The following is a 10,445-nucleotide window of genomic DNA, read 5'->3' as shown; positions in this document are numbered from 1 at the left end:
TATTTTATAATAATCATTTTATAATCAATTGCTTGAGCAGATGCTTTGAGTATATGGGGGAAAATACAGGCCTCAAGTGGAGGGAGGGAGAGAACAGGAGTTACCATGGGGCCCAGTGTGAGTCACCATCTAGGAATTGTTTTTAAGTACCTTCTGGTGCCTGGTACCCCTGGCAGGTATAGACAGGGCTTTTTTTGTAAAAGAAAAAGGTGCCGGAACTCACACGTGTCATACAACCCGCCTTGCCTACCCTACAAGGCTCCATCCAAAAAAGGTGCCGGAACTCCGTTCTGAGCGTTCTATGACAAAAAAAGCCCTGGGTGTCGAACAGAGGTCTTCAAACATGGCCCTTTTATGACTTGTGGACTTCAACTCCCAGAATTCCTCAGCCAGCAATGCTGGCTGAGGAATTCTGGGAGTTGATGCCCACAAGTCATAAAAGGGCCAAGTTTGAAGACCCCTGGTGTAGAAAATGAGAGACATCTCTCCTCTAGAACTGATAAGCATGTACACATATGGTCTGAGTAAACAGGATAGTATTAGCATATTATTAGCATAATGTAAGCAAACGGGGGCAGAGATAACGTATTCTCTTTAGGCGCTTCTGATAGGTTGTAACCTCCAAAGCCTAAGCCAATGGGGCCATGGGGGAGGGAATGGGGCGTCGTGATAGGATGTATAATAATATGTGATTTTTGGGATTTGGGGGTGCGGTTCAGTGCTTGGCTACATTGCATTGTTGGCCTTCCTGAATCCACCAGGCTTTGCAAACCGTTACTTTTTAGCCTTTGTTGTGAAGAGTCTAATAAACTTCTTTTCTATTTGTACCAGGGCTTTTTTTCTCATAGAACGCTCAGAACGGAGTTCCGGCACCTTTTTTGGATGGAACCTTGTAGGGTAGGCAAGGTGGGTTGTATGACATGTGTGAGTTCCGGCACCTTTTTCTTTTACAAAAAAAGCACGGTTTGTAACTCAAACAGAGCGGATTTCAATTTGTGACTATTTTTGTGTCTAACATTAGTAAGGCCACACCTGGAATCCTGCATCCAGTTTTGGCCATTGCATTACAAAAAAGAAGTTGAGACTTTGGGAAAAGTGCAGAGAAGAGCAACAAAGATGATTAAAGGCCTGGAAACAAAAACGTACGAAGAACGGTGATATTATAGCAGTATTCCAGTATTTGAGGGGCTGCCCCAAAGAAGGAGTCAGGCTATTGTCCAAAGCACCAGAAGGCAGGACAAGAAACAATGGATGGAAACTAATCAAGGAGAGAAGCAACCTGGAATTAAGGAGAAATTTCCTGACAGTAAGAACAATTAATCGGTGGAACAGAAGTTGCCTCCAGAAGTTATGGGTACTCCAACACTGGAGGCTTTCAAGAAGAGACTGGATAGCCATTTGTCTGAAATGGGATGGGGGTTTCCTGCCTGAGCGGGGGGGGGGTTGGACTAGAAGACCTCCAAGGTCCCTTCCAGCTCCATTCTGAATTCATTAGGTGACTCAGAGGTAGACTTTATTTTTGGTGGCTCTCCCGATAAAACCCATTCCCTTTTACATTACACCGGGCAATTGTTTCATGTATAATACTGTGTACTTATTTATTAATCAAATATACATGGCGACCCATCTCACGGAAAGTAACTGTGTGGCTTATAACAACCTAATACTGTATTAGATAAAACTGCCCGGAGCACTTGATAATAAGTTGGGTGGCATATAAATTTAATAAATAAATAAAAGTGTAAAACAAAAAAACCATAACGTATTGTGGGAAGTCAGCCCCCCCGGAGAAGGAAATATTTAAAAGGGCAGAAAAATATATTTCCTCAAAGGATCTTAAAGAGGCAGAAAAGCACGCCCGGTTTTTCTTAATAGCCCTCAAGTCTCCCCCCAAGCAGAAAACAGCTCTGTAAAAATGCAGATGTGATAATCCATTCAGGAAGGTTGGAGGCCCCTAGCTAGAAGATGAAGAACACAAAGACACATAAAATCTACATACCCCACTCAAAGACAGGACATAATAGGATTAACCCACAGATGCCAAAGGGACACAGGTCAAAATACCAGACACAGGAAATACAAAGCCTCAAACAGGAACAGGAAACAACCTCAGGAGCCCCAGAGGGTATAAAAACCCACTCCCTACATGTGCTCGCTCTCTCTTTTCTTCCAGAGCCATCTTCCTGTCTGGCTCTCCTCTTCAATAAACTGCAAACTTCTTTCTAAAGAAGTTGCCATGTTGTTTGTTCCCAGCTTGGACTGAAGACTTTTCCTTCAACAGTATAATTAATAAAAACATCAAAGACTATAAAAAGCAGAACTAAGCAAAAAAAAAAGAGAGAAAAATAATAGACAGCGGGATGTCAATAGTAACAGAGCCACAATCATCATGTGAAGCTTCCTCCAGTTATTCTGGAATCCAGGGAGCACCAAAAAGTGACTTATGATGGTTTTTCACGCTTAACGACGGTTGCCGCATTCCCCACAGTCACATGATCAAAATCTGAACACTGGGCAACCGATTCATATTTATGACGGTCACAGTGTCCCTGTGTGTGTGATCCCCTTTTATGACCTGACAAGCAAAGTCAAGGGGGAAGTCACGGTGGTTAGTTAACTAACTTAACAACTGCAGGAATTCAACATAGCTGTGTCAAGGAAGTTTGTAAGATGGGGCAAAAACTCATTTAACAACTGTCTCACTTAGCAACAGAAATCTTGGACTCAATAGTTGTCATAACCTGAGGACTCTACATAAGCAATTCCTTGACTTATATGTCTGGCGGCTTCCCCCAAGTTCTGGCTTCAAGGAAGCTTCTCTTAAAGGGCCAGGCGGTGCAGTGATTCAGTTACTAATTGTGGCAAGAAGGATCGTAAAATTTATTTATTTTATTTATTTTAATTCCATTTATATCCTGCCCTTCTCCGAAGACTCAGGGCGGCTTACAAGCTTAGCAGTAGCAATATAACCAAAGCCTTCTCCTTTACACCACCCCTTTAGCCACATCTTAAATTCTGCTATACGCTGGCCTTTTCCATTTTGCTCCTTATACACTGGTAAGACCTCTGAAAAAGTGAGCCTACAGCCTATTCTGCTGAGTTCCTGCCCCAAGCTCTGGAAATCATTCTGCACACAGAGTACATCCTTTTAGGACAGATAGTTAGTGCCAAGATGTACAATAGCATCCACATCACAGTCAATGCAGGCAAAATGGGGCAAAACTCACGTAACCATGTCTCGCTTAGTAACGGAAATGTTGGGCTCCATCGCAATCGTAAGTCAAGGATCACCTGTAACTAAATGCTAAACCAAAGGCCCAAAGCATAGGGCTTTATCTATTTCTGGAGATCATAAGAACTAGAAAATCAAGGAGAGAAGTAAACTAGAACTAAGGAGAAACTTCCCGACAGTTAGAACAATTAACCAGTGGAACTCCTTGCCTCTAGAAGTTGCGGGTGCGCCAACACTGGGAGTTTTTAAGAGACTGGACAGCTTTTTGTCTGAAATGGTATAGGGTTTCCTGCCTGAGCAGGGGGTGGGACTAGATGACCTCCATTGTCCCTTCCAACTTTATTATTATAATCATTATTTATTATTATTAATTATTATTATTACCACTTCATGCAGCTGCATTGAAAGCCAGTTTTTGTTTTCTTTAAATAGCTTATTCTACACTTTTCTAAAAGCTACTGTTAAATTTTTAGCAGCAGTTCCTGCTCTGGAAGTTTTTCTTCTTTCATTCCCGTAAGTTCTTCTTTGTGTGCTATTTTTGGACTGCAAAGGTGTGGGTAGAGAGTTATTCCGATATGCATACGGTAGTGTGCGTGAGACACCCCGGGACCCCAAAGGAGAATAAAAATGCCCTATTTATTTGTTATTCAATTTCTGGGCCACCCATCTCATACTGATGTCGTCTCGCCTTGATCTATTCTTGTTTTCTTTTGCACTGTTTCTTTTACGGTGCTATTATTTTACTTCTGTTTCGTGTACACTCTCTTCATTTCTTCCTTTTTTATTGTTGCGAGACGCCGAGAGTAGCCCCACAGCGAGACGGAAGGGGCCGATAAATTTAACAAATAAATAAATAATAAATAAAAGAAAGCTTGCAATCACACAGCGGGTGTCTCACAACATAATAAAAACAGCATTATAAAAGATTAAGGCAGTAAAACCCAATTGAATACGTCCTCACTTCTATTTGGATCTAAGTAGGACCTTAGATAACCCAGTCAGTCCCAGCTGGCTGGATATGAGTCCAAAGCAGCATAAAAACATGTTTTGTTTCCTTTATTACCTTTCAAGGTAAAGCTGGCCGTTCTCCCCATATAGCACTCAAAGCATCTCCAATCAAAAGCAAACGTATAATTTGTAACTAAACATTTATAACTCCATCCCTAAGCAAGGTTTGCCTACTGCTCTTCTAACTATTGGGAAATGTTCACCATGTTATCAGTTTGCAGAATCTTGCCAATGCAACCCGATCTTTCCATTTTTTTATCCCATCTTTGTTTCTTGACAAGTAACTCAAGGCGGCAAACTCACCTACAACTCCTCCTCCTAGTTCCTTATTTATTAAGCTACAATGCATTCATTACAATACTACACTGTTCTGATTTCTACAATTAAACTTTCTTCCCTGCAGATGCCATACGGTGGAATACAACAGCCGATCAGAATAGAGCTGGAAGGGACCCTAGAGGTCTTCTAGTCCAACCCCCTGCTCAAGCAAGAGACCCTACAAGATTTCAGACAGGTGGTTGTCCAGTCTCTTCTTAAAAACCTCCAGTGATGGAGCGCCCACCACTCTTTTAATTTTTGTATTCTTGTCTTTTAACATGTATTGCCCTGTTCACCGCCCTGAGTCCTTCGGGAGAAGGGCGGTATACAAATAAAATTATTATTATTATTATTATTATTATTATTATTATTATTATTATTATTATTATTATTATTATTATTATTATTAATTATCATTATTATTATTATTATTATTATTATTAATTATCATTATTTTATTATCATTATTAATTAATTTTATTATTATTATTATTATTATCATTATCATTACTATTATTATTATTATTATTATTATTATTATTATTATTATTATTATTATTATTATTCTGGAGGCAAGCCGTTCCACTGACTCATCGTCTTCGCTGTCAGGAAGTTTCCCCTTAATTCCAGGTCGCTTCTCTCCTGGATTAGTTTCCACCCGTTGCTTCTTGCCCTTTGGAAGAAAAAAAAAAAAAGCAAGATCTGCTGATTATTTTGTAACGCGAGACTCATTTTTTTTAAACTAAAGCCCGGCTCAGAAGATTTCCCCCGTTCCCGTCATTCACACGACCATCCAAACACGCGTCCCAGCCCCCACAGAAGACGGATCGTCCCCAAGGCTCAGCAAGCCAAGGGCGAGGGAAAAAAAACAAACCCAACCCAACCCACCCAAGCCGGAAGTGCCGCCAAAGCCTCTCGGGAGTTGAAGTTCCCTCCGAGCGCGGGCCTCGCGACGTACGCATGCGCGGCGCTTCCATTGGCGGAGGCGGCTTAGTGGGGAGTGGGGGGGAGGCGCGCCACGACCGGAAGCTGCCCGGGGCATGCCGGGAGTTGCAGTCCCCGGCGGTGACGGAGCGGCGGGGCGAGAAGAAGCAGGAGGAGGCTTCCCGCCCGGGCCCCGACGATGGCAGCGGGCGGAGACGGCGGTGGCCTCGGACTGGGCGTCTCTCGGGCCGGCAGTGAGGTCGTGGGTCCCTGAGAGGCCCGGGGATGGAGGTCGGAGAGCAGGAGGAGAGCAGGTGGGCGGGGGGGGGGAGTTTGGAGGGGGAGGGGAGCCGTGGGGGGGAGGGGGTGCAAAGTTGGGGGGCCGAGGCGAAAAAGGGGGGACCTGGGGGGGGTCTAAGACTAGGAGGGGTGACCTGAGGGCGGGGTTGCAGTCGGGGGTGTGTGGATAAACTCATGGGGAGGGTCTTGAGCAGGAGTCTTCCAACTTGGCCCTTTGATGACTTGTGGACTTCAACTCCCAGAATTCCTCAGCCGGCATGCCTGGCTGAGGAATTCTGGGAGTTGAAGTCCACAAGTCATCAAAGGGCCAAGTTTGAAGACCCCTTGGTCTTGAGGTTAGAATACAGGCACTCCTCGACTTACGACCACTCGTTTAGCGACCGAACCGACAGCGCCGCCGAGCGAAGCGACCCAGGACCGTTTGGCACACGCTTTACGACCGGCGCAGCGTTCCCTCCCCCCCCCCCGTGGGTCGCCTGATCAAAATTCGGACGCTCGGCAACTGACTCGGACTTACGGCGGTCGTTCTCGAGTTCCAAAAGAGTTCCGTTTACTCCAAAGTTACCACGGCCTTGGAAAAAAAGGGACTGGCGACCGTTTTTTCCCCGCAGTTGCCACCTTTGTCGCATCCCCCTGGTTCACGTGAAGCAAATTCCAACGCTCGGCGACTGACTCGGACTTACGACGGTCGCAACGTCCCGGGATCACGCGAGTCCCCCTTTGGCGACTTCCCGACCGAGCCAATTCAACGGGGAAAACCCAGACTCAATGAACGACCGTGTGACTCGCTCAACCACCACCACCGCTGTGGTTCGCTTAACAACGGGAGCCAGAAAGGTCGCAAAATGGGGCAAAGCTGACTTCACAGCTGTCTGGCTTAGCAATGGGAATGTTGGGCTCAGTCGTAAGTTGAGGACTAACAATAGTTGGCAGCCTCTCCTTATAACCAAATGTGAAGGGAGACTTGAGTTATTAAGTTTATGTTCCGCTTTCACAGGTAGTCCTTGACTTACGACCGCAAGGGAGCCCAACCTTTCTGTTGTTCAGTGAGGCATTTCTTCAGTGAGTTTTGCCCCATTTTACCACCTTTCTTGCCACAGTTGTTAAGTGAACCACTGCATTTGTTAGTCACCCGGTTGTTAAGTGAATCTGGCTTTCTCCATTGACTTTTCAAACGGTCGCAAAAGGGGGTCAAGCGACCCCCGGGCCACTGAAACTGTCATAAGTACGAGTCAGTTTCCAAGCGTCTGAATTTGGTTCAGTTACAAAGGTGGTAACTGTGTAACATGGTCATAAGTCCCTTTTTTCAATGCTGTTGTAACCTTGAGCTAAATTACCTGTTGTAACTCGAGGACGAGTTGTACCTGTTGTAACTTGAGGTATTTTGTGTCCCAAAGGTCTTTTATCCAAAAGGTAGTTGGACTTTCTTGGGGTTTCCCCCCCCCCCCCCCTTTGAAAAAATGTTTCGCTTGTCATCCAAGAAGCTTCTTCGGTTCTGCTTCTTGGACAAGAAGTGAAACATTTTCAAGGAAAAAGAAACACACAAGAAAAATCCAGTTGCGTTTTTGGGAAGAAAAAAAAAAGCACGTTTGAGATGTAAGTTGAGGACGACCTGTATATCCCTCTTTGAAGGAGTTGGGCGGTTCAGAAACACGAAAAATAAATAAATGGTTATTATTTCCAAAAGGAGGCCTGACCAGATTTAGCAGGCCAAGGACAGGAGGAAAGCCTTCTTAATACGCAACTGGATTAAATTAGATTAAAGCCCTTTGGGAAGGGTTTGAAGAGTGCCTGACGCTGATGACAGTTTTCCAAAACCAACATTTTAAAAATTGTGGCACCATCAGTAACTGTGAATCATAGCTAGGTGAAACCTGCGGGGGTGGGTAGCAATGCCTCCAAATGACAGAGGTGAGCCAGAAAAAGGTATTTCTGATCTCTTTCCAGGGACTTTTCAAGGATTAACCACTGTCAAAACTAAAAAGCTGGCAGAGATAATAATAATAATAATAATAATAATAATAATAATAATAATAATAATAATAATAATAATAATAATAATAATACCATCGAAACTGCGCAATTATGGATGAAACGTGTAACAGTGATCCCCATTGTCATCGGGGCCCTGGGAACTATGTCCAAAAACTTTGCAAAATACATCAAGAAATTGCAGCTTCCTGCAATAACTCCAGCAAAGCTACAAAAAACTGCGCGACTCGGAACATCTTACATTTTAAGGAGATACCTGGTTGATACCTGGGAGGCTGGCAGCAGCCCGTGTCAACTATGAGTGCCAGTCAGTTTGAGTGTTCAGTTGACTGAGTTTCATTTTTAATGAATAAAAGTTTAATAATAATAATAATAATAATAATAATAATAATAATAATAATAATACAAAAAACTGTGCTACTCGGAACATCTTCCATTTTAAGGAGATACCTGGTTGATACCTGGGAGGCTGGCAGCAGCCCGTGTCAACTATGAGTGCCAGTCAGTTTGAGTGTTCAGTTGACTGAGTTTCATTTTTAATGAATAAAAGTTTAATAATAATAATAATAATAATAATAATAATAATAATACAAAAAACTGTGCTACTCGGAACATCTTCCATTTTAAGGAGATACCTGGTTGATACCTAGGATGCTGGCAGCAGCCCGTGTCGACCATCAGCGCCAGTCAATTTGAGTGTTCAGTTGACTGAATTTCATGTTTTATGAATAAAAATGATATAATAATAATAATAATAATAATAATAATAATAATACAAAAAACTGTGCTACTCGGAACATCTTCCATTTTAAGGAGATACCTGGTTGATACCTAGGATGCTGGCAGCAGCCCGTGTCGACCATCAGCGCCAGTCAATTTGAGTGTTCAGTTGACTGAATTTCATGTTTTATGAATAAAAGTTTTATAATAATAATAAAGTTGGAAGGGACCTTGGAGGTCATCTAGTCCAACCCCCTGCTCAGGCAGGAAACCCTATACATTCAGACAAATTTATGTTTGATCAGTTCTGGAAAGGTTTTTTTTTTTTAAGATCAATTTTTGGAGTGAGGAATTAACAGGTAGTCCTCAAACCTACGACCACAATTGAGCCCCACGTTTTGGTGGTTAAGTGAGAAATTGGCTAAGGGAGTTTTGCCCCCATTGGTAAAGCGAATCGCTGCGTTCGGTTAAATTAGTCACACCGTTGTTCAACGAATCCGGCTTCCTCGTGGACTTGGCTGGTCAGAAGGTCGCGAAAGGGGATGCTGACCCCGTCATAAATATGAGTCGGCTGTCAAGCACCCGAATGTAAATCACAGGACCACCGGCATGCTGCAACGCTCGTAAGTGTGAAAAACGGTCGCCAGTCCCCTATTCGGTGCCGTTCTAAATTCGGTCACTGAATGAACTGTTGTAAGTCGAGGACCACGTCTAATTCCCCGACTCCGTTTCTCTTTTCTGCTTCTCTCAGTAAGTCAAAAAGTGCAAACGAAAAGCTGTTTCGACACCGCGACTTAAAATAGAAAGTCAGATTCTGGGCAACCTCTTGTCCTGCGGTAGAGACGAGGTTTCTCCTGCCAATCATCTCAGCTTCCCGGCTTTCCTTTGGCCCGTGTGACTCAGGATAGAAAATGAAATGTCATTTTATTTAATGCAACCAAGAGGCCTTTCTGCTGTGTTAGAGTGATGACTTAACATTTCTCCCAAAAGCGAGAACAAGGAACGGCAAACTCCGAAGATAAAAAGCTCATTGTCAGCTTAGGTTCCTTTCCCCGAGAAAATCCTCCTTGCGGATCAGATGACATAAACCAACTTTTGCTTGTCGTCCAGGAAACTGACCAGCTGCGTTCAAAGCGGGCTGCGTTTGTCATATAGCTGAACAGAAGCGGGGCAGGCAGAGAAACGCTCCCTTCAGAATTCTTGGCACAAGATTCTGCTTCGCTAAAGTAACCAGGAAGAATATAACTTTTTCCTGCCACCGATAAATACAGCGAGTTTCTCCGTGGGAGAAATTTTTTCTCCCATATTTTCCAGCCCTCCTTTCTGCCATTTGCAGTACAGGCTGTCCTTGACTTAACAATAGTTTAATAATAATAGTAATTGATTTATTTATTTTATTTATTTTATTGGATTTGTATACCGCCCTATTGCCGTAGGACTCAGGGCGGTTTACAGGGCAGTTAAAACCATGAATGCAAAAAATTAAAAACAAAACAATTAAATTAAATTCAAGCCTTCCCAAGAGTAAATCTAAAACCCAGTTAAATTAACAACCCCACAGTCTGGACCAAACAGATCGAAGAGCCAAGTTTTCAGGTCCCGGCGAAATGAGCGAAGGTCGGGGGCAGTCCTAAGTTCTGTGGGTAGTTGGTTCCATAGGGCAGGCGCACCCACAGAGAACGCCCTTCCCCTGGGGATAACCCGCCGGCATTCATTAACCGGCGGTACCCTGAGAAGGCCCTCCCTGTGGGGGCGCACAGGACGATGGGAAGATGATGCCGGCAGCAGGTGTTTCCTTAGATAGTCCGGACCCAAGCCATTTAGGGCTTTATAGGTCATTACCAATAGTAATAGTAATAATAGTAATAATAGTAATAATAGTAATAATAATAATAATAATAATAAAAAATATAAGATGATGATGATGGAAGGGACCTTGGAGGTCATCTAG

The 10,445-nt window shown here is 43.5% G+C and overlaps 3 protein-coding genes and 1 long non-coding RNA gene across 9 annotated transcripts in view; 2 read left to right on the top strand and 2 right to left on the bottom strand.

Moving 5' to 3' along the window:
• The window catches only part of FYTTD1 (forty-two-three domain containing 1), a 28,182-nt gene extending 22,757 nt beyond the window's left edge, over positions 1-5,425 (bottom strand). The window contains exon 1 of one of the 2 annotated variants that reach the window (XM_083364032.1): positions 5,149-5,425. In XM_083364032.1, coding sequence (XP_083220158.1) covers positions 5,149-5,290 — 142 coding nt within the window. In that variant the 5' untranslated portion in view covers positions 5,291-5,425. The remainder of the gene's footprint in view (positions 1-5,148) is intronic. The other variant, XM_083364031.1, reaches the window with a different exon arrangement.
• Positions 1-10,445, bottom strand: part of LOC310641201 (transferrin receptor protein 1-like) — a 546,690-nt gene that overhangs the window by 30,068 nt on the left and 506,177 nt on the right. The gene's annotated exons all lie outside the window — the stretch shown is intronic.
• The window catches only part of LOC310641209, a 276,109-nt gene that overhangs the window by 152,190 nt on the left and 113,474 nt on the right, over positions 1-10,445 (top strand). The gene's annotated exons all lie outside the window — the stretch shown is intronic.
• The window catches only part of RUBCN (rubicon autophagy regulator), a 50,800-nt gene continuing 45,948 nt past the window's right edge, over positions 5,594-10,445 (top strand). For 2 of the 3 annotated variants that reach the window (XM_083363903.1, XM_083363902.1), the window contains exon 1: positions 5,594-5,796. In XM_083363903.1, the coding sequence (XP_083220029.1) occupies positions 5,768-5,796 (29 nt within the window). In that variant the 5' untranslated portion in view covers positions 5,594-5,767. The remainder of the gene's footprint in view (positions 5,797-10,445) is intronic. The other variant, XM_083363904.1, reaches the window with a different exon arrangement.

This window comes from Vipera ursinii, assembly GCF_947247035.1.
Source record: "Vipera ursinii genome assembly, chromosome: 5".
NCBI classification, from domain to species: Eukaryota; Metazoa; Chordata; class Lepidosauria; order Squamata; family Viperidae; genus Vipera; species Vipera ursinii.
Note: the sequence above shows the minus strand (reverse complement) of the source record. Positions and strands in the feature narration are given on the sequence as shown.